A 23,207-nucleotide genomic window follows, 5' to 3' on the forward strand; every position below is an offset into this window, starting at 1 on the left:
TAGGAGTTAACAACTCAAAATATCTACAGACATGCAGTAAGAAAGGAATACAGATTAATACACTCAAATTCCAGCATTGCTACAGAAAACTCTCTTTTCAAAGTGGCACTACAGCAGTTCCCAGATGAGGGACAAGCAGCACAAACTGCTTGAGAAGTGGAACAAGGCACAGACACTCACATGGCTGGGAAGTAAACATGGGAAAAGCCTGGCCTTGGGATTGTGAATACAGGAAATACTTTGGAGAGAGCAGGAAATGCCTTTCTGCAGTCGTGTAAAGGGCGGGAGCTAAAGGTCCTCGGCAGGGCCCGGGAGGGATTGCAGGAGGTTCCAGCTGGGCAGTACCTTGTACTCAAAGCAGGAGACACAGAGATAGAGCAGGTCCAGCAGGCGGTTGAGCTGCAGCACTGACAGGTCAGTGAACCACTTCTGCAGGACGCTCTCGTCCGCGTTCTTCAGCACCCACAGCAGGCAGATGAGGAGGCTGCGGCTGGACTCTGTTGAGAAGGTGGAGTGCTGCCTGCCACTCTGAAACACAGGTCAGGACAGGGCTTCACATTCCCACCACCACAGAGTGAGGTTCATCCCTTGAGATAACTGCAATAACCTCAGCAGCTCAGGGGTTAAGCAGAGGGGCTGCATGTTATCTCATGCATCTCTCAGGGTCTCACTGAGAGTGCACCTAAACCCCAGCAAAATGGGGAGGGGCTGTGGTCCTGGAGTAAAGGCAAGAGAAGGCAGAAATGGGAGGGTCTGCCTGCTACCAGAATCAGGATTCCCTCTCTGTGCAGAGAACAGGGAACACGGCTCCTTCTTGTCCTCAGCCACGTAGGATTTACCTGGGGTAGAATTTGTTCTTAGGGTTTAAGGCTCAAGAGTGACTACTGCACTTCACAGAGCTTTTATAGGATTGCTTCTTTATCAGGAAAGAGAATTCTCCCACTTTCTGAGGTTTGTTGATTCCTACCCCTCCCTGGCATTTTCTTATGCCCCTCTGATACACACACAGCGACATGCAAATGTGCTTTGTCCCCCTTGTTGCCCCTCTGCACAGCCAACTACAAACTGATGTGGGTCCCCACAGAGCCTGCTGGGTATTTGCTGGTTGACACAGACTGAGGGTCAGGAAATGGATTTGTACCGAAGAAGGGAGTAGGAAACTGCTGGGCCTGGTGAGCTGGGGGACAGAAGTCCCTGCAATGGCCATGGCCACTGTCTGGCTGATCATGCTGCTACCCTCGCTCTCGTAATCGTCCACGGCAACACAGCTCGGCCTCCCCCGCTGGTTGTGGCTCTCTGCAGAGAAATACAGGATTTTAGTCAAGCCCCAAATCAAGGCTTCACCCCCCAGACTCCATCCACACTGCTGGTCTCACTGAACTGGGAAATCAAACTGAAAATCATCCCACTCAAGAGGTCCTGCAAAGAACAGGACAATGATTTGAGGCCATGAAAGCAAAGAAAGCAATTCCCAAATGCAACCTACACAACCTCAGTGCCTAAAACCCTTCTAACAAGGGACAACAGACCTTTTGTCCCTTTGAATACTCCAAATCCCTTCTTGCAGCTTTATTGTGTCATGAAACTCAGAGGATGTAGAGGAGAACTCTAAATTCCAAACTATTCCTGACTGGACTCCCTGCCCTGATTTGAAATAACCTCTGCTGCTCTTTGGGACACTTTGCAAAGCAGCCCTGAAAATGAACTGCTGATGGAGCACATGATAGGAGGAAGAAGAGGAACTCTGCTTATCCTTTGGAATTAGGAACTCTGCTTATTGTTTCGATTTAGGGACTCTGGTACAGTGAGAGGGGAGACTTTTCAAGCAAGTCAGAGATACAGATGGAAGCTGACTTTGCATTTACATCAGCCAGTAGGAGGTCAACTAAAGCAAACTGCTTTTTTTAAATTTCATGCTAACAAGTGGGCAAATGCAACTTTTGAGTGTTAACAGGCATTGAAGGCACATTTTGCAAGTGAAAATGTCCAAATCACAATTCAGAAACAACCTCATCCGACAGCAAAGGTGTTCATAATTTAATTTCAGAACCCAAACACCCAAGTCTGGTGAGCAGACAGGCAAGGCAGAGAATATCAAATACCTGTGAAGTCATAGAGCTGAGGCACAGTTTCCATGATCACGCCAATCAGAGGTAGATACAGCATTGCCACCCGGGCCTTTACCTGGGGGTCAGCGTACCGCGGGTCCGAGTCGTGGCTGGACAGCAGGTTGTGTACCATGTTGATGACCTTCTTATGCAATCCAAATAATCTGTTAAAAGACAGTTGGGTCATGCACATTAGTTAATATCTTCAAAGCAAACTCTCTTTTAAAACTAAGGGGCTTCAAAAAGGGAAAAAAAAAAAAAAAATCCCGTTTTTTATTTTTAACTTCAGGCGAACTGCCGCTGCATGGGTTTTTTTGATATCCCATGGATTTTACAGATGGTTGGCTGGTTTTTCACTGTGCCTTGTAAAATGGGCAAAAATATCTCATGGAATGCACACCCATATAACGTGAACACTCTCCTATATTCCATTAAAAACCCTCAAAGTCCCAGTTACTGCTATGCCAAAGCACTGAATCTACTAAAATCTCTTAGAAAAACTTAGGGAATATGGAAAACAGGGAGAGAAACTTGAGAGGACAGTGGGTTCAGTAAAACTATTCATTGTATTCTTTTTCTGTTGTTATTTAACACCATTTACAGAGAGACAAACCCTCCTAAACCAGAACATTGCTTTAATCAAATGATCAGGAAGTTTCTGCTTCAGCTCCCCACCCTACCCCATGCAAATATTGAACCAAAACAGGGGACTACAGATCCAAAATTCTGAATAAAAAGTGGCAAAGACATGAAGGGATAGAAGGAAAAATAGCCAAAAGGGCTTCTGTCATTATTCAGATGCAAACACTGGCAGAGCCCTTCTATAGAGCACCACGTGTGATCCTCCTTGAAAACACAAAACCTCCCCTGAATCTCTCAAGGACTCTGCTCCTTTCAATCCCCTCAGCCACCACGCAGAGGCAAAACTCTCCCAGAGCAAATAGCAGGTTCTCTCTGCAGCTATTTGCTTCTGTAGGCAAACCAGCCAAGAAGACACTTTACCCCATGCATGAAGCAGCCAAGGAAGCTCAGACATTAGGCAGTAGCAAAACATAAGCTGCAATGTTCAGACCTGAGGTATTAAAACAAGTGCTGAATTTCAGGCAGTATCCACTTTACCTGAAAAGTAGAGGTGAGTTCTGGTTAAAAAAAGAGGCTTTGACTGGATTTTTGGGGGTTTGAAGTTGACTATAAGGCAGCAGTACAGCTTGGGAGGACATCAGCTACTGGAGCTGCAGGTCCTCCCTGTGGCTTTTAATTAAGCCATAATGAGATCCTACAATTGCTTGCTTGTGTAATTAGTGAGAGCCTTAACAACTAGGAAGGAAACGCTTATTTAAGTGACTGGTTCCTTTAGATTAAGGATAAAGAAAAGTCTTTGTGTCATTTTGAAGGAGTGGCACCTAAATCATGTTTTTAAAATTTCAAGGGAAACTATCCCAGAGGCCATAAAACTGCAGATGGGGAAAACATCCAAGCAAGGCTGTGTAATTCCAACCTAGGGATCCATGGATTTCTTTGTCACTTTCCCAGAGCTGGGTGGGCACTTTGGTGGATCAATCCCTGGTGGAGAGGAGGAAATGCAGCCCCCTGCTCTTCCTGCCTGATAAGGCAGCGAATCGATCTCGCCTCCCTCCCCTCCCTTATCTCAGCCCTGGCCTGGATTTCTGTCAACACCCACCCACACTTGTGCAAAAGCGACTCTGGCACTGAACTCTGAGGGCTGAATTCTGATTTTCTCACTTCTGGCCTGCACCCTCAGCCAAGATGGGCAGCGTGGGCACTGTGTGTGATGGCCAAAGCACCCCTGCAGTGTTTGCAGAGCCAACTGTGCAGGGCCCAGCTGCTGGGACTGTCACATTCAGCTGGATCCCTTCCCCTGCACGCTTTGTTTGTCCTGTTTTTCAGCTGCAGGTGCTCTGCAGGGCTGCTCTGCACCCTGTCACACTGAGGGATGCATCCAACACACACCTCCAGGCACCAGGGACCCGACTCCTTCTCTGTCCAACTCAGTCCAAAAGAGTTCTTATAAAATGAGCTAAAACTAGACATATCCTGATAGTGGAGCAAAAAGAGCAAGGCCAGAACACATTTAAGGCTCTGGATCACCTATCAAGGCCTAAAGCAGGTCTCTAACACAATAAGCAACTATTTGAACAGCCCTTCCACTGCTGCTGCAGGATAATGAACTGGGAACAATTCTGAGCTTACTCCAGTGGTGGCCACAATATTTTATGGAAGGCAAGTGCCAGCACTCTCTTCTGGTGATCATGCATGACTGTTAAAAGTCTTCACAGCAAGGGAAGAGCAGATCTGAACACACTTGGTTTACTATCTGATAGATCTACCAGGAGAAATGCAGAGGGTTTGGGCTTGAGAAGTCAACAAACCTGAAACTCCAGGTTTTTTCTGGAAAACAGTAAGAAGTAAATGTTTTACACGTATACATCTGCCCCCAAATTCAGGAGCTTGGATCCAAATGCATCTCCAGAGCTGAACTGGTACCAGGGGCCTTTTTATGGCTTGACAGAGAGAGGAGTTGTCTCCCCAGGGGAGAGCAGCAAACTCCTCTGTGCACAATTACCATCCTGGGCCAGGCTTAAGGGCTTGGTAGGCAGGTAGAGAACAGAAAGTTTGTGAAGAACAAGGGCAAACACACTCAGAGACAGGGCCTGATTTCTAACCAGTGAGCAGGATGCTCCTCTGGCACAAAAAGGATTTCTGCAGACAGCACATATGGGTAAAGATTTGCTGCTTTTTCCATTTCAGGCCAAACAAATGGGACTGCAGCGTGTTATGTATATATACAGGAAAATATTCCAGTTTATGGCATCACTTTCTTCTCCAAGAGGAAACAGAATGAATGTTTAACTCCAGAGACCTCTTGGCAAAGGGGCAGAATTAACCATGAATCATCAGCATTTGTCGACTCGGCTGATATTTCTGAGTCCGCCTTGAGAAAAATGTCTGTGAGGGAACTCAGGACTGTGGAAGCAATCAATAATTTCCATTGCAACCCATTTTAAAGAGGCAAGGCAGAAAACAGCCCTAAATAACGTAAGGAACAGGCTGGATGTCAGGACTAGAGCAGAAAATTATTTGCTGCACAAGCCAGGCGAGTCACTGACAAACTCTGCATGCTTGACTCTATTTGTCTATTTGTATAACCCACAGGGGCCTCATCAATGCATAATTTACAGTTAAAAAGAGCTGGGAGAACCACAGGCAAAATATATTGTAACATTTAAAACCACCAGCAAGAGAGGCTTCCTAAATGTTGGAAATTATTTTCCTGTTACATTTGAGAAAAGCTATTTTCCTTTCAGAGCTCCAGCAGTGCCCCTGTGGCATCTGGGGGCTCCAGCAGGAACCTCTTTACCTCTTCTCAGCTGGAAAAATGTGATTGAAATCATGTTTAGAGTCTGGGATAAGGAAGAAACAGAAGGGGCAAGAAGAAAGAAGATTCTTAAACCACTGTTTTCTTATCATAGCTTACTAATTTGTGTAAATTCTGGCCGTGCCAGGACTTTCTTTGCATCCACCATTTGCTTGGAATTTCAGAAAGCTCTTGGAAAAACAAAACTTTGTGAAGATTTACCCTTCTGCATCAGGATCTAGAATGACAGCCAGTTCTGTGAGCACCAGCCCGGCCAGGTAATGCTGCTGGCGGAAAGGCACAGACAACTCAAACATATTTGCAATCTTCTGGTCTTGGACATTTGTGGAGAACCCAGAACTCTGAAAAAATCAAGTTTCAGAAGCTGCATCATGAACAGAGTCAAAGCTTAGGAAATACACAAGAAGCAGTTTTCAGAATTAAAGACAACCTCATGCCTTTTCCCTTTTCTGTTTGGATCAAGGCACATCTACACTTAAATTCCATCCCAGCTCAGTAACTCTTCCATTAATTCTGTTTGTTGTTACTGTCTTCCCCTGTTAGGAAAGTTAAACCAAATAACCTTTAAAAGTGGATTGGTTAAACTTTTAACTCGAAGATGCTCTTATCCAGGCTGAAGAAGGCTTTAATTGATTTAGTTTACGTGATTTTGCAACTAATTAATTTAATCCACTTGAATGACACACTAATTCAAATTACTTTTTCTGAGCAGGCCAGGACTAAGCTGCAGAGAGCTTTGAAGTCCCTTGTGTTGCCAGAAAAGGGTAACACTGGACAAAGTATTTTCCTTTATGGCTTATTTGTGTTTGTCCAACACAAGAGAGGACCAGGTTCTTAAGGACAGGGTATGGTCACTACCAGGAGAGGGATATGGGCACTCTTTCCTCAATAATAAAAGCTCAAAAGAAATCAGAACCTCTGTGGCAGGAAAAACTGATTTCTAAATAAACACTTCCAAAAATATTAGCCACAGGGACTGAAGGTACAGTGATACAACTGCCTCAGAGGATTTCATTCTCAGCTTTGAGCTCAACTTGTATTTCCCAAATTTCTCAGTACCTGGGAAGTGGCTGAAGACACGGATGGTGATGGAGATGCAGGTGGTGTGAGCAAGCTGCAGGGTAAGTTCAAGGTGACATAGTGCTCGTGGCTGCAAATGATGCGCAGGAAGTCCAGCTTCAGAGATGCCAGGCTGCTTGGATTTGTTAAGGAATATACCTTTGAAGACACCTGGAAAATCCAGCCCACAGCATTGCAGTCAGCACCAAAAGAGAATGTAACTGCAAGGTGAGCCCCCCTGGCCCACCCCTGCTCCCCAGAATCACTCCCAAAGCAAGAACTGCAGAGCTTGGTGTCATTAAATGGTCACACCCACGTCCACAGCACTTTTTTTGTGTTAGAAATTCAGTTCCTGATTTGCAGGAGCCACACACATCCCAGACATATTTCTCAATCCAAGATCTATACAGCAGTAGTATTTAAATAACCACATGAAGAACTGTGGGCTTCACCTGTTGGGGGGTTGGAACAAGATCATCTTTAAGGTCCTTTCCGACCCAAACCATTCTTTGATTCTGTAATTCCCATATCCTATTGATTTCAGCAGGGAGTTGTGAGAACCAGTGTGATGCACTAATAGCTCCAAGATGCAGGTTGGGTTTTATACATATATTTTTAATATATAAAAATAAAATTAATGACACATAATATATGTAATGTACAGCAGGCAGCTTAAAATCTTAAATGCTCTTGCTGTTCTTCTGCCCCTTAGAGAGAATGTTTTAGACTCTACAGGGAAAATGAGTCTAAGTTTAGCCCACTTCTTACTGATCCCCTGTTATCTCCTCTGTACACAGCATCAGAATGGATGTTTGTAGTCAAACAAAACTTTTTGATGTAGGCTGATTTCCCTGTCACGCTGCAAATGTGGGAGGAGCCCTCCTTATGGGGAAGGACACCCTGCATGCCCCAAAGGATGGAAGAGGAGCTCAGTGATCAATGTGATCACCCAGGGTCACCGTGTCCTTAAGAGACTACGACAGTCTGAGCTCCCTCACAGAACCTCCCACTAATTTTTGATTCAATTACTCTGAAGGTGGTGAGCAGAGGAATAATTCTCCCTTCCTGCTGCCTGCCCATTCACTCCAGGGAGTGACTCCTAATTAACAGTTAACAGTGTAATCAGAGAGGCGTAAACCCTAAATCACCTCTGCGAATGCCCTGCTCTAAGACCTGAACAGTGGAATTCTGTGTCCATACTTTACTGTCTGTCCAGAGAAATCTAACACTAACAGGCTCTGCCACGGTTCAGTTAAGCCACAATGTTTATCTGCATTCACCTGTTTGTAGCAGGTCTTAATAAGACCAAAAACAAATCCTCTGTCCATGATGGACAACAAATCATTGAGGAAAAACGCGAGGCTGGTGTTGAGCCGCTCCACCATTTCCGTGTCCTGGAGAGAAGGAAAACCAGAAAGCAGATGAAGAACCCTGTGTGTTTTCAAGCAAACAAGAGGCAGGAGGGCTGGGGTGGCTGAGCTGGGCTCAGTGTAATTGTTTGCCATCACCTTCTGGAAGCGGGAGACTATATCACCAGCGATTGTGCTGACCAGTGCAGACACGTCATCCATGAAGCGCTCCGGGAAACGATTCTTCCTCGGCGCTTCCAGTTTGTCAGCAAAATACAGATGATGCACCATGCTCTTCACCTATGGGGATATAAATTACAGCAGAGCCACTTGCAGCTGTGGCTGGCTCTGTTTGAAAGCAGGGGCTGGGAGACATCAGGGAGGTGTTTGCTCACCATCAGCTCGAAGAAGAACCAGGCCTGCTGCAGGGCCGCCTCCCGCACGCTCCCGCTGCACACAACCCACTGCAGGGCCAGCTCCTCGTGGAAAAGCTACAGAGTCAAACCCAGAGTCAGCCCGAGCCTCCAGAGCAGCCCCCAACACAGCCCCCATGAGAAATGTCAGCACGGTCCGTGGCAAGTGTGGCAAACAATGAGTTAAGCAAACTAAATAACTGAGGACATGACAGCAGTGGTGGCATCCCATAAAGAAATCCCCAGCTAACAATGAGGGATGAGGTTATGACATGTGATGTGAGAAACGTTTCACAGCATCTCGCTCCAGGATTGAATCTCAAGTGTCAAAAGAATTTTCCACCCGCCCCCAAGAAATAACAACTTAAAAAAAAGGTTGGTGCTCAAATTAGTTTAGTTTAAAAAGTCTACCTTTCTGCCTGGTCTGATTTTCGCAGGAAAAAGGAGTAAAAAGTGGACATATAACGTGATTTGTACAAAGATGTATATTTACTGTGAGAAAGGACTTAAGACAGTAAAAAAGAAACATGGGGCTCAAACAGCTCTTGGATTTCTTTTCTTGGAAAAGACCAACCCACAGACTGACGGTGGCAGTGGCCACGTTTTCTTTACACAAAAGCTCTGGCATTTTGCCTTTCTGACATTGTTTACGAGGTCCTCATTTCCTGTAAGGGAGTTCACTTTCAAAGTGACTCCCATTCCCTTTCTAGAGTCTCTCTGGATTAACACCTGGATAAGTGAGCTCAGCACACTGAGCCATCCAACACATTTTCATTTTGCACACAAAATGCATCATTTACGTGTCTAGACAGTGCTATTCATATTTTTTGAAAGCCAGTAATAAACTGGCCCCAAACACTATGGCCATTAAATCAGACAAGCAACTCCTGATCATTTAGTTCTTCCCAATTCAATTCCAAACACTTCACATTCCCTACAGCCTGGACATTCAGAGGTGTTAAGCACCAGCAGTTCCTAATGACCTCGGGAGGGAAAAAAAAATAATCAGGCTATAAATAAAAGAATAAATTGCATCACGTTTTCAGAATGACTTGACCTCCCTGCCCCACAATATCAATTGTCTCCACTGAAATCTACCTTTTTGGTTGGTAATCGTCCTGTTAATGTTTGTAAGAAACTTGACGTCTCAGTGTGCGAAGACATACGATTACAACTTCGATCCGTAGCCTACGGAGTGGAGATGAATGAATGATGACAGGACATTAAAGTTTGCCGTGGATGGGTTTTGCAGCTCAAGGACAACGAACGTTTACAAAAATACTCTTCCAACTGTAGGGTTTTTACAGCTTTTTAAGCATTCTCAAACTCTTAGGCATTTACAGATTGGGTCTAAACAAAACGACAGCAATTCTGATTGGTTTTAAGACATACAGGTTATTTAAAGAACTGCATGTTCTGATGCACAAAGACAATGCTGCAAAGCATGAAACTTTTCCATCGTTGCATTTTATCAACATGCACAGGTAATTCTTGGAATTTCAGCCCATACCTCTCAATCTACCAGAGGCCAAGCGTGGGGGGATGTACCCACAGCCACGCTGCTGCTGCCACGGGCAAGGGGAAAATCACTCAAGTTCTGCTTCTGATGGAAATAATTTGCCACGAGAGCAAGTGAATTGGAACTAAATATTTTGGGAAGGCTGATAAACTGGGAAGGAGGAGCAGTTGAGAGGTACGTTCAAGGAAACCATGCAGTGGAGAGCAGCAGGCAACGGGGGCTAAATAAACTCTTCCTGACTGAAGCTGCTGTAAAGTTTTCATACTTTGCAACACAGAACAATACAATTGGCCCTGCAAATCACTGCCTCCAGCACTCAAATTGACATGTTTTAAGAGAGAATTTCATATGTGGCAATCAATTTGGGTTCACAATATTCCACTCAAACAAGTAATGAAGGATTACTGGACGATGAGTACTAAATGCTTGATGAGAATGGCAAAATGGTTCACGACATCGAAAGGAATGGCAAACATGAACAAAACTATGAAGCTGTGATTAATGTTCCCACTTAGAAATGTGCTCCACCTGAAGCTGAAACTAGTGTGAGAGAAAGAGAAAAAAAAGAAAACAAAAGCAGTCACAGCATTTACATTTCACAGACCAGCAACCACTGAAATGAAAGGAGGGGACACGTTCACGCGATCGGAGGTTTTTCATGCAGTGTGGTGGGGCGGTGGGGGAGAAGATGAGAATTTATAAAATCAAACTGAAAAGTTTTCAAATAAACAATTACAAAAAAAAAAAAAAAAAAAAAAAAGAAACCACCAAAACTGGAATATGCACTGAAAGGAAGATATTCTACAGGGAAACATCAGGGAAAACAAAGGCAGAAAAACCTCTACCGAAGACACCACCTGTGTTGACTCTGCACTTGGGCTGGGGTTGGATCCCCATGGGGCTGCTTTTGGACCACCAGTGTTTACCCAGGAATTGGAGCGGTCCAAGCCCTGGGCATGTGACAGAAAGCAGTTGGGAAAGGAAAGAAATATTACATGTTGTATGCCATACAGTAGTCAAAGTTCAGTCCTTACAAGCAATCAAAGTGGGTACACTGCAAACACATCAGCACTTAGAACCTGAGTTCTCGGGTGCCTGTCGCGACATCGAGTCCAGAGGATTATTTTATATCTCACATACATACAGAACATTAATCCTGTCAACAGCTCTGGTCTGGTCTGGCCTGTCCTGTCTGGAATGCTTGACATTCAAAAACTCTCCTCCTCATGAAAAATCCCACTTGTCTTTTGCTCAGTTTAAACCCATTCCCATGGAGCCAGGTGAGATTTACACTGTGACAGAGGAAAACTGGTGCTGAGATGTGAGGAAGCTCTCTGAGGTCTCCAGCACCTTCAGGGTAGCCCAGATTTCATAAGCTCTACAATTCTTACAGAAATCCTGAGAAACTGAAGAGACTGACTGTCAATCCTCACAGGGTTCCCTGCCTATGGAATCAAAGTCCAGCACTGCTGGCAGAAGAACCTGTGGACAGGATTTCACATGGACACTTGGGCATTTCCTCTGGGCACTGTGGCAAAGGGAGGGAAGAGCACATACCTTTTCTGGAACCAACCTATTTTCCAAGCAAAACATTTGAAAAACCATCCTGCTTTTCAAAAGCTCAATCTAGCCTGTACAACAAATTCTACTGCAATGGATCATTTTGGCAAAATCACTGTGGATCCCTCCTTTCTCTGCTCTCTTCTCCTTGAGACACTCAGAAAGAAGGAAAAATTTAAACTTGTGCTGTCACCCAGGCTGCTCCCAAATCAGGAACATTCAAGGGGATGGAGTGGACTTCCCTGGGTCCCAGGAAGCAGCTCTGGCAGACACAGTTCTTTATAAATATCACACTTTGATTTTAACAACCCTCACCTGAGTGACAGCTTCCATCCTCACTTCTGTTCCAACTTAGGGCTTTTTCCCAATATACAAAGCAAAGGTGCAGCCCATTTCATCCCAGTGATCAGCATCAGCTGCAAAGTCCACCAAGCCAAATCATCTATTTCTCTCAGCAAACTAAAATCCACCTCAAGGTTGAACCTGGTGTGAGAGCTGTAACCTGGGATTCAAACCATTAATCCACCGAGCTCCTCGAGGCAGAGCTCAGCAGTGCTGTAATTTTGCTTAAGATGTCCAATAAAAAAAATACTGAACACATAAGGAGAGTGTTTTAATCTCAATTACTTTTTGGCAGGAATAAATCAAAGCCCTGTGCCCTGCTCAGCCCCATAAACATGCTTTATTTTGCTCACAGTGATTTAAAGTCGAAAGGGCTTTGCAGAATGCTGAACTAAGCTCTTGTTTTGTAAAATCAGGACTAATTTTGAAAATGCCTTTATCCCCCTCACATTTCTCTCTCAGGGTTTCCTAATCTTGTCGTTCTGGTTCTGAGGATAACAATTAAACACACTGTGTTTGCAGAAGCAAAAGTCATTTTGCAAAAATCTAAAAAGGGAAGGATTCTTTCCTCTTCAGAAAACAGAAGGAGTACAAGAGCTTCTTATTGCTTGGCAGAGTCACTCCAAAGTTCACAAAGCTGTTGTTAAATTCTGTGCTGCCCCTGGGGCTCAACCTGCAGCTGGGTCTGTGCAGGAACATAACCCACACCTGGGAAAATCACTGGCAGAGCAATGAAACCCCACAAACGCCTTCTGGGTTTTTCCCAGCACATCTCCAGCATTCCAGGATCACTATAAACATGTCTTTTTAGACATTTAATGTATTTTCTTTAGTAGGGAATAAAATTTACATGGTTTCAATTCACAAATGATGGCAAAACAAGTGACAGACCTAAGACCTCCTCTGCTGTGACAACAAACAGAAATCTTCCAAATCCTGTACAGAGTTTTCAAAATGAAGTAAGAGGAGATAAAGGAGACTTACTTATACCACACCTCTAAATACCTTACATTAGAATAAAAAATAACGCTAGACTGGACTTTGAAGACCTCCCTCAAACAACAAAAAACCCCACAAGTGGAGTTGTTTTAAAGCAGAAAACTTCCTGTGATAGGAAACCTACCCTTCAAATTAGAATCTATCTATTCCTTAAGCCATTACTTGGAGAAACAACAGGGATTTTTGCACCCTTTTACTCATGTCAGCATCCCAAGAAGTGTCTTATTTTTGTCTATTGATATTGATAAACAGAAATAATTACACTCAACCAAAAGTCTCTATAGCCAGACTGAGGTTAATTCCTGATGCTCAGACTACCCTAAAGGAAACTTTTCCCTCAACAATTATCCACAGAACAGGTTTTCCTTTAAAGCCTGGAGTACACCTCTGGAAGAAAACCTCTCTTCATTTTGTACTGTGACATTATTCACCAAGCCAGCACACGTTAAACTTCTGATAGCCTGGGTAAATTCCATATGCACATCAGTGCCTGTGGCATTTCACAAAAGGTCAGGCTTGTTTAATTAGCAAGATACTGAAGTGGTCTTTAAAATATTTCTTTAAAAGACCTCTAAGTCCAGACTTTGATGTAAGAAATAATCATTTGCCTACCCACAATTCTTCAGCCTCTTATTTGGTCAGCAAATGATGTTATTCATTTAAAATTGGTAACCTCTTCCTCAAACTGTGTTTTTCTTGCTCTTATAAAACCCAGCATCAGCCATGTCAAGCCTGTGTGGTCAGGGTGGCGGCTTTGGTAACAACCTTGCTCCCTAAACTTCCAAAGGAATTTAACAGGTCCCTGAAAGGGCTCAGGAATTCACCTATGTTGGAAGAGTGAAAGGCCATGGTGGGAAAAAGTCTCACCCTGGTGAAGTTATCACAGTTTGAAGAATAAAAAAAAAAAAAGAAATGAGAAAACCCCAAAGCAGCTCGGCCACCCCTCTCAAGGGAGGGAATTACCAACACTGCTTTGTCCTGGCTCATCCCACCTATTTTAGGCACAAAACAAAGGGCTCAGATTGGGACTGTGGTGGTTCTGTGTAGTTAGAAGTCAGCAGGAGGAGATGGATTTACTGAAATTTACTGAATTTACTCTTTACTCAAGAGCCAGAGTACAACCATGCTGGATGCTCTGCACCCACACTGGAATGTCACTTTCTGGGGTGGGCAGCCAGTGTGGGAGTCAGTGCCCCTGTGCTCAGCTGGCCAGACTGTGCCTCTCACCAGCATCCCAAATCCTCTCTGGGCCACACGGGGAGCAGGAATATTCCCGCTGTGTGCAGGAATACACCCGCTATGGACATGAGGAGTAGAGAAACCTGAGCAGCTGAATGCAGAGGAGAGGAGGGGGTTTGGGGTTGGGAGGAAGAGTGGGGTAAGAGGATGCAAGGTCTGGGGAGACACAACAGAGCTGGGCTCAGGACTTGGCTGCTGGCCATGCAAAAAGTGAGGGGGAGACAAATCCAGAAGGACTCCTGCCCTCAGCCCCCACACCTGTGGAAGCAGCACTCCAGGATGGCTCCAAAAGTCAGAGACATTTCCAAGGAGCGGCGTTCCTGTGTGCCAACAGCAACAGCTGGGAGAGGGCTGAGGAGGGGCTGGGACACCCCCAAGCGCCTCCCTGGTACTCAGGAAGGACTGGGAGGTGCTGGGGCTCTGGGGGGTCCCCGGCAGGAGAGGATAGGACAGGACAGCCGTACCTTGGTGCCGATGATGGAGCGCACCTCGTCGTCGGGCGAGGTGGGGGTGCCGGAGATGTCGGGGTTGCTGTTGCTGAGGCTGCGCGAGCGGTTCAGGTTGAGGCTGGCGGGGCGCACGGCCGACCTGGCCATGGTGGCGTAGTGCACCGACCCGCCCAGGCCGCCGGGACCTGTGGGGACACCAGGTCAGTGCGGCCACCCCTCACACAGAGCCCTCAGGACACCCAGCCCTGTCCGGCCAGTGCGGCCACCCCACACACAGGGCCCTCAGGACACCCAGCCCTGCCTGGTCAGTGCAGCCACCCCTCACACAGAGCCCTCAGGACACCCAGCCCTGCCTGGTCAGTGCGGCCACCCCTCACACAGAGCCCCTCAGGACAGTAAGGCCTCTCCTGCCTGGTCAATGTGGCCACCCCTCACACAGAGCCCCTCAGGACACCCAGCCCTGCCTGGTCAGTACAGCCATCCTTTATCACCCAGAGCCCCTTGGGACACCCAGGTCTCCCCTGCCTGATCAGTCTTGCCACCCCTTACCCTCAGGACACCCAGCCCTGCCCGGTCAGTGTGGCCACCCCTCACCCAGACCCCCTCAGGACACCCAGGCCCTCTCCTGCCTGGTCACTCTGGCCATCCTTTATCACCCAGACCCCCTCAGGACACCCAGGCCCTCTCCTGCCTGGTCACTCTGGCCATCCTTTATCACCCAGACCCCCTCAGGACACCCAGCCCCTCTCCTGCCTGGTCACTCTGGCCATCCTTTATCACCCAGACCCCCTCAGGACACCCAGGCCCTCTCCTGCCTGGTCACTCTGGCCATCCTTTATCACCCAGACCCCCTCAGGACACCCAGCCCCTCTCCTGCCTGGTCACTCTGGCCATCCTTTATCACCCAGACCCCCTCAGGACACCCAGCCCTGCCCGGTCACTCCAACATGGGAATTAAAAGCTGTTTTAGCCACAGGGAAGCACAAGGCTCCCTGTGGGATTGTCTTTAGCTAACGGGATGTTTTCCAAACCTCACACTCAAAACCTACCCAAGGTGGGAACAGTTTTAGGTACAAAACCTTCCCAACACCTCTCAGAGCTTCCCCACTCTGTGCATGAACATCCTTTCCAAAACCTGGTTTTCTATGGCTGTCACTCACACCACCTCTTTCCCATCCCTCGCTCTCAGCTAGGATTAATTTATTTCCCTCCTGCACCCAGACACGTGTTTTAGAGTATTTTGCACTCCTGCCTTAAATATATAATGTCTATATTTTATAGGTATACATAGAAATAAAACCATGTAATATATATATGTATGTATGTGTGTGTATATATATATATATATATACATACATTAAAATATGTAAAATATTATATAAATAATAAATTCAACGACTTTAGGCTCTATTTCTGGAATCAGCCCAACTTTGGTCATCAATTGCAAGTCTTTGTTTAATTGATGGATAATACCCTTTGGATACCTATTCCCTCCAGCCAGTGTTTAAACTTTTGCTGGAACTGGACTAAAGTATAAAAGTTCTTGTGAAGGAGATTGGGAAACATGACAGGAGTGCATCACCCCTGTCTCATAGAAAAAACTCTAAAACCCAGTTTTTTGCCATAATTCACGATCCTTCAACAGTGACACTTTTTAATAATCATCAAATGATTAAATCTCTGAATAACATCAATTAAACTCATCTTAAAGTGGCTACACTGGCAAATTAATAACAGAGCCTTGTAGGGAAGCAGCCACACAGCTGGAGCTCAGGAGCACCTGCCAGCAAGTGGCTTCTGCCATCTTTTACCAAACTTGAAATAAAATGAAAAAACAAAAGAGCTACCTGGTGATGGTGAGTTGGGGTAGGTGTTGGGCAGACGAAAAACATAATAAATATAGGAAGCAAGCAGGCTGTTCCTGCCATGCTGGTCCTGGTTGCCATCCAGGTTCTTGTGAAGTCTGTTTATGATCGATGCCATCGCCTCAAAAGATGCTTGGCCCAGGTTGACTGAAAGCAAAAAGGGAGGAGTTTGGTTTAGACTGCAGCAGGACCCAGGGGAAATCCTAAATGTGCTGCTCATCCACCTCCTGCAGGGTAAATGGTGGAGCTTCTCAGAGCCCAGCAAGCTTTCCTCATCCCAAACTGAGCCTGGAGTTTGAACCAGGTCCGACCAACCTGAGAGCAGGACAGCCGCTCCAGTGATCAGCTGCCACTTTTATTAATAATAAACTTAATGAACTTAGGCTCCATTTCTGGAACCAGCCCAGCTTTGGTCATCAACTGCAATGGTAACAAAAGTAAGTCTTTGTTTAATTGATGGATAATACCCTTTGGATATTTATCATGCTTTTCTCAGTTAATTATTTCCTCTATTTAAGCCTTAGACAAAATACAAACTGTATCAAATGAACAATTTCATTTTGTTGAGAGAAAAAAGCTGCTTGGAAAATGAGCACAAAAAACTACACACTCGAAAAATTAAGGATGAAGAAGAGAGTAGCTAGAGAATGAAAATCTTATTTTAAATAAATCCAGTCACTAATGTCCATTATATTCCATACAAACCAACTATACCAATTCAGAACATTGAAAGAGTAAAAGAACATTAAAATATAAAATAAAAATGCAGGTAAATTCTTTTCCAGAAAGATTAAATAAATAAATGATACAGCAAAGAAAATTATTTTAAAAGTATTTTTAAAGCAGTCTTAGATCCTTATATTCCAGGTTTCCTACAAAAGAAAATCAGCAAAAACTGCTACTTTAAACAGTAAGGATCTAATCCTGACTTAAACTTGAGATTTTTTTGTACTGCCAGAGCTTAGCCCTTCACAGGAGCAAAAGAAGGGATTATTCACTCTGGCAGTATCAGATCCACAACAGGAACGTGCAGCATCTGTAATTTCCTACTTCACCTGCTTCCAGATTTTCCAAGGTGACCAATAAGGCTGAAATCCCTATTTTCTGTCAGGATGGAGACAGCTTAACAAGCTCCAGTGCTAAAAACATGCTGAGCATTCAGGAAAATCAGGCTCTTTTTTCTGGTGGCTCAATTTGGACACCAAATTCTCAGTTCTTCTTAGAGGCATTCTATTAAATATTAAATATTGCTCCTGTGTATATCACCCCAGATCTGGATGCCAGCATGTTTTATTTGGGAGACACTTGGTATATTAGTGGCACTAAAATAAAGCATAAAAATGGACTTTTTTACTTCTACATAAATATGATAAAATTGGAAGTGTCAAACTTTCAGCTATGTAATTCTCTATAAAACTTAAATAAAATACCTATTTGGCCTGCAATGACAGGAGGTCTTACTACCAGAAGGATCAGTTTGTCAAGCAGGAGATGAAGAAATCGCACTACCGGCTCCAGTTGAGAGGAATTTAAAGCTGAAATGCTGCTCTTCAGTTCATTTTCCAAGTTGTTCTCCATAATTCTCATGTCTCCTATTCGCACAGGGAACATGTGCTCATCCAGAGCATGGACAAGTGCAAAGAACTTGTCCAGGTAAGGGTCCTACAACAAGCAAAAAGCCAATAATCAGCAAGAATCCCCCAAATATCTTCATTTTCTATAGATTTGTGTCTCATGGATGGGCTCTCACCCTCATTTTTCCGGCCATTTAAAATTAGCAGAAACTGAACATCTTTGAGAGATATGTCCATATTTAATTCTAATTCTAGTTTCAAAGTTATCAAGGCAAAACTAGAGGACCCACAGATTGTGTATTCTTAGACAAACCAGACAAAAATGCACTAAAATCACATTACTACTTATAGCACAAATAAAATACACACACCCCATCCAAATGACACAGTGGGAATTAATAAAACAAAAGCTCAAATGATTAAACAAAGTGATTGTCATCCTTATATTCAGATCAAAGGCAGACAGAGGGAAAATACAGGGAGGAAACAAAAGAGGAGGAGGGGAAAGAGAAGAACAAGAAAACAAGAACAAGAAAACAAGAACAAGAAAACATAATTTGCCTGGGCTGTGTTAGAGCTGTTGTATCAAACACAACAGGCTGAAAACACTGTTGGCCATTCACCCCCCTGTGAATTAAGGCCAAACCACTCATCTTTTTAAGCAGAACTTCTCAAATATACTCACAGCAGAATGTGGAAAAACAGGTGTGCTGGCTCAGAACTGAAAATGAGATTGCAATTTCACTACAAGGGATTGCCATACACAGCATCAACTCTGACAGTGTTTCAACTGTCAGAAGATTATTTTATTCCAGTGACTGCTCTCAACACCCACCTGAGTGTGGAGGGATGACACCGCAACAACTTCCACGTTGAAAACCCCTTTGTGGTTGTCCACCCACTTCATCCCAGGGAGAGGAACCTGCACGTTGAGGAAGAATCAGAGAGGATGTGACAGAGAGCAGAGTTTAGGCTCTGCTAATTACAATTCGATTTATTTTCATTTCTTTTGGCCAGATCACACGCACACAGCCACACACAAACACTAAAATTCTGTCTAAATTTAACACTATTTAAGAAATTAATAAACGCACACACACAGATATGTGTGCACATCCTCTCATTTTCTTTCACATGTCTTCTGCTGGTTTCCAGCAGGCAGAACTCAGCTCACCTCTGGAGAAAGCACTGAGTAAGCCTGTGGTGGCTTTTCCAATGACACGGGAAGGCAGAACTGACCCGTCTTTAACCGGCCGTTCTGCAGCATCGGGATCCACTGCAAAGAGAAGAAAACAACAAAAACACTCATTTCTTAAGGCTTTCTTTGACTTTTGCCAATTGCCCAAGCTCTCCAATGGGATATGAGCTCACAGGGATGCTAAACAAAGAGCCAGCAAATGCATTTGAATGAATCCTGAAAAATACAAGGATGGAAAGACACTCACGGTGTAGCCGACTGGAGTCTCCAGGGGTGTGTTTTGTTTTTGTTGGCAACTGACGTGGTAGAAAGTAAAAAGCAGATGGTGATGGTCTGTCAAAGTGGCTGGAAGCTTAATCTTGATTTCCTCGTGAAAATCAGGAGATCTGTGCAGAGAGCAGAGCCTCAGCTGAGTCACCCACAGTGGTTTGCTACCTTGTGCTCCAGACTGAACCCTTTGAGCTAAAGGATCTGCAGGAAAGGGAGTGTATGGGCTGTCCCAAGGGATTAAAGCTCACTTTCTGATCACCAAAGACTGGAAAAACTTCTAATCCACAAAAAAATGGGCAGCAGCCTCCTCCTCCTCACACAGGCACTCTGAGCCCCATGAACAATAAACTCCTGTCTCAACGTGGATACTGCCACAAGCCTGACCTGCAGGACAGCAATCTCCCCTGGAACAGCTCTCCCTGGCACAGCTGCAAAGCCAGGAAAATGTTCCTGCTGGATTCAGCACCCCTCACCCCAGCTGCAATGGAATTATTCTCAAGATCAAGGAGCTCCAATTTGTACCTAATGTCTAAAAGGCTCCAAGAAAACAATGGGAGCACCTGCACCCGTGAGTTTGGAACATAAATCTTCATGACTGCAGACTGGAGCTGTGCTTGGAGCATCTGCTGAGCTGGGCTACGTGCTCAGGATCACACAAAGCTGATCTGTCCCCCAGCAAACAAAGACTCTGTCTCCCAGTTGTCACAAAACTCTAAGGACAGCATCAACTGGCACTGCAGTCTCTGTGAGTGCTGTCCAGACACTGATTGTTAAATAATTAACACCGGTCACTGGTGAGTCACTTCCACACTGTGTTTACCTGTTGTGATACACCACAGCTGTGTATGCTTCCTTGGAAAACTCAGGACAGCTGGATTTGCCAAAGATGACCTGCAAAAAGAGGAAAAAACCACAGGAACCCCCGTTTAAAACTGTGCCAAGAATTTGTTCCATAATCCTGTAGAGACATTTAGAGATCCATTTACTGTGCACCCATTACAACTTGTTCCCTGCCCCTTCACTTATAGGCAGCACTTACTCAGTCACTGAAAAGGCACAATTTCAACAACTCCAGTGACACATGGACACAAACATGGCAGAAGAACTGATGGGTGGAACCACCCCTGCACAGATCCTCTCTGAGTGAGGATCACCGCTGGCCCTGAACAAAGCTGTCACCTTTAATCCTTTGTCATGGAAGCCAAACTTCTATTCCAACCATGAGCAGTGCCTGCTGCAAACACAGAAACCCAGAATGGGTTGAGTTGGAAGGGAATTTAAATCCCATCTCAGGAATGAGACAGGGACAGCTTCCACTATCCCAGGTCGCTCCAAGTCCCATCCAATGTGGCCTTGAACACTTCCAGGGATGGAGAATCTCTCTGGACAATGCCTGTCAGGGCCTCACCACCTTTATAATCAATAATCTCACATTAAAATTCCAGCTGCTCCACTGTCACCTTGCAAACTCTACACAACTGCACTCTTTGCTCTGAAATACCATTTTCTATTCCCCTGAACTCGTTCTTTTGAAATGCATTTCAGTGAGGTTTGAGCAGCCTGACAGGAGTTTTAAGTGCTCCTTCCCATGGAGCACAGGGCCTCCCTCACCGGCATGGCATTGCTGGGGTCCTCTCCATACATGAACTGCACTTTCACTGTGATGTTCCTGGCAGATCCCTGCCGGTTGGCAAAGTTAAGGCTCTGTGGATACACATAGAGGAGATTCCTGCAAGAGACAAAGGCAGCAGCTGATGAGAGGGGTCACACCTTCATTAATGCTGTAATTTAAACCTCTCTGGAAAGGCTCACACTCAAGGGTTTGACATTTTCTGTTCCATGAGATGCAGTGCACACCCAGACAAACAATTTGTCTTTGGTAATGACCCCTTATTGCACACATCAAAAGACATAATTTTTCAACTCTCATCACATTTTGAAACATTTCTTGTTTGGAAGGGTACTTGAAAAATCCATCCAAAAATTTCCTAGTGATTCTATAATCTAAATTCAAGAGGAAAGAAAATATGAATACAAAAGCTTTATTTACTTTATTTGCTCAACACAGAGCAAATATAACATGAATACATAAGCTTTATTTACTTTATTTGCTTAACACAGAGCAGCTGGTTTCTGTTAAATACCTCCCTCCTTGTGGCCTGTCCTTTTTTTTTCCTTTTTTTTTCTTTTCTTTTTTAAATCTCCTGACATTGGGATAACTTCAGGTTACATTTTTCCTCTGAGATGGATTAAACTGAACAGATACATGTAGCTTCAGGTAATGACAACACTCCCAGGTAGCTAAAGAACTGTTTCAAAGGCTGAAGTAATAAAGTGCTCATCACATCCACAGGGGATGTGGCAGGACCTAATGGGAGGAAATTGCAGCACAGGAGATTTAGGTGAGGCACAAGGGAAAATGTTCTGGCTGTAAGGAGAGTTAAAGCAGTAGAACAAATTGCCTTGGAGGGTGTAAAACTTCCATTTCTGGTGGTTTCTCAGGACAGGTGAGGCAGATACTCTCCAGCTGGGTTTAAAGACAACCTCAAGCTTTTCTGGGCAGGGGACACATTCTGGAAACCCCTTCCAGTCCCATTTCTCCAAGTCCCTGGTTACTTTAATATCCATGAGAGATGCAAAATTCTGCAGTATTTTCTGTCCTCTGAGCCCTGCTGGGCCCTTGCCAACAAGCTGAAAGTTGGATTCACGCTTCATCAGCAAAACTGTCCACCACAAACCCCTACCTGTCCTTTGTGCAAGCCACTTAGATCTACACAAATCTCCTTGATGTTCTTTTAAAGACAAAAAAACCCCAGACTTTTCCACCTCAACATTCAGTTATTCAGAGGAAATGAACATTCTTTTGCTGCCAAACAAGTCTAAATGTATGAATTGTTACATATCTTCAATAAACCAGCCTGGCAATCCCCATTCCACCTCCCAGCCAGCCCTGCCCACCACACCAGCATCATCCTCCTTGGCCAGCCTGGCTCCAGCCAGGGGATCCAGCAGGGATGGTCCATGGGAGCTCAGGGAGGGCTTCCAGGGCTGCCTCCAGCTCCCAGGGAGGAAGGACTGGCACGCTGCATTCTGGCCAAACACTGCACAACCAGCCCTCTGACAGCCCTGGCTTGTGAGGCAAGAGGAAAAAGAGGTTCCCTTCCCTCTGGGAACTGTTCGTGGGTCTGAACACAATTTGTGAGTGGTTTCCAACTGCTCCTTGTCCCACAGAGACACCAGAAGCCAGATGGGCTCAGAAGTGAAGTGAGGAGCACAGCAGGACAACTTTTAAGGTGTAATAAAGCAGCTGCTGTCGAGTGCTGGCAGCAGGAGGTTGGTAACAAAAAGACTTTTTTGGATTCTCAGAAGGGCAGTAACTCAGGGAAGGTACCTGGTGCCTTTCACATGCCAGGAGTTTCCAAAACACCTGCACTGGTGGGACACACTCCTGGAGGAGTAGCTGCAAAGGGAGGCTGCCCTTGGCTGCCTGAAATGGCACTAATGACAAGATTTTGGCCAATGAATCCCACCCAAGGCCTTGGTTCTGATGGCAATTCCTCAAATCTCCTCCCCTAACAGCCCCATCCAGACAGCCCCAGCCAATGCTGATCCTAAGGAATTCCCTAAGAGCAGTCCAGCTCCAGGGACATTTGGGGCAGCCTCATGAACCAGGCTCTGCTTCACCCCTGCAGGCAGAGGAATAATCTTAGCAGGCAAGTGGGAATTTCTTCCCTCTCAAGTCCTTCATGGTGAATTAAGTTTTGGAATCCCATCCCCACTGGTCACTTTGCCAAATCAACGCTCCCCTACTATTTCAGAGAGGGCCAGGGCCATTTTTGTGACTCTCCTAAATTACTTTGTTCTGC

The 23,207-nt window shown here is 45.1% G+C and overlaps 1 protein-coding gene across 14 annotated transcripts in view; it reads right to left on the reverse strand.

Moving 5' to 3' along the window:
• The window catches only part of DOCK7 (dedicator of cytokinesis 7), a 95,885-nt gene that overhangs the window by 22,104 nt on the left and 50,574 nt on the right, over positions 1-23,207 (reverse strand). For 5 of the 14 annotated variants that reach the window (XM_077182608.1, XM_077182607.1, XM_077182606.1 and 2 more), the window contains exons 15-32: positions 20,953-21,070; positions 20,162-20,232; positions 19,319-19,457; positions 19,048-19,149; positions 18,709-18,795; positions 17,730-17,961; positions 16,282-16,446; positions 14,450-14,619; positions 10,691-10,795; positions 9,425-9,514; positions 8,309-8,404; positions 8,073-8,213; positions 7,845-7,958; positions 6,565-6,735; positions 5,707-5,846; positions 2,103-2,272; positions 1,142-1,296; positions 346-528 (exon numbers count right to left, since the gene is read on the reverse strand). In XM_077182608.1, the coding sequence (XP_077038723.1) occupies positions 346-528; positions 1,142-1,296; positions 2,103-2,272; positions 5,707-5,846; positions 6,565-6,735; positions 7,845-7,958; positions 8,073-8,213; positions 8,309-8,404; positions 9,425-9,514; positions 10,691-10,795; positions 14,450-14,619; positions 16,282-16,446; positions 17,730-17,961; positions 18,709-18,795; positions 19,048-19,149; positions 19,319-19,457; positions 20,162-20,232; positions 20,953-21,070 (2,449 nt within the window). The remainder of the gene's footprint in view (positions 1-345; positions 529-1,141; positions 1,297-2,102; positions 2,273-5,706; positions 5,847-6,564; positions 6,736-7,844; positions 7,959-8,072; positions 8,214-8,308; positions 8,405-9,424; positions 9,515-10,690; positions 10,796-14,449; positions 14,620-16,281; positions 16,447-17,729; positions 17,962-18,708; positions 18,796-19,047; positions 19,150-19,318; positions 19,458-20,161; positions 20,233-20,952; positions 21,071-23,207) is intronic. The other 9 variants (XM_077182609.1, XM_054638059.2, XM_054638060.2 and 6 more) reach the window with 4 other exon arrangements.

This window comes from Agelaius phoeniceus, chromosome 8 (genome assembly GCF_051311805.1).
Source record: "Agelaius phoeniceus isolate bAgePho1 chromosome 8, bAgePho1.hap1, whole genome shotgun sequence".
NCBI lineage: Eukaryota > Metazoa > Chordata > Aves > Passeriformes > Icteridae > Agelaius > Agelaius phoeniceus.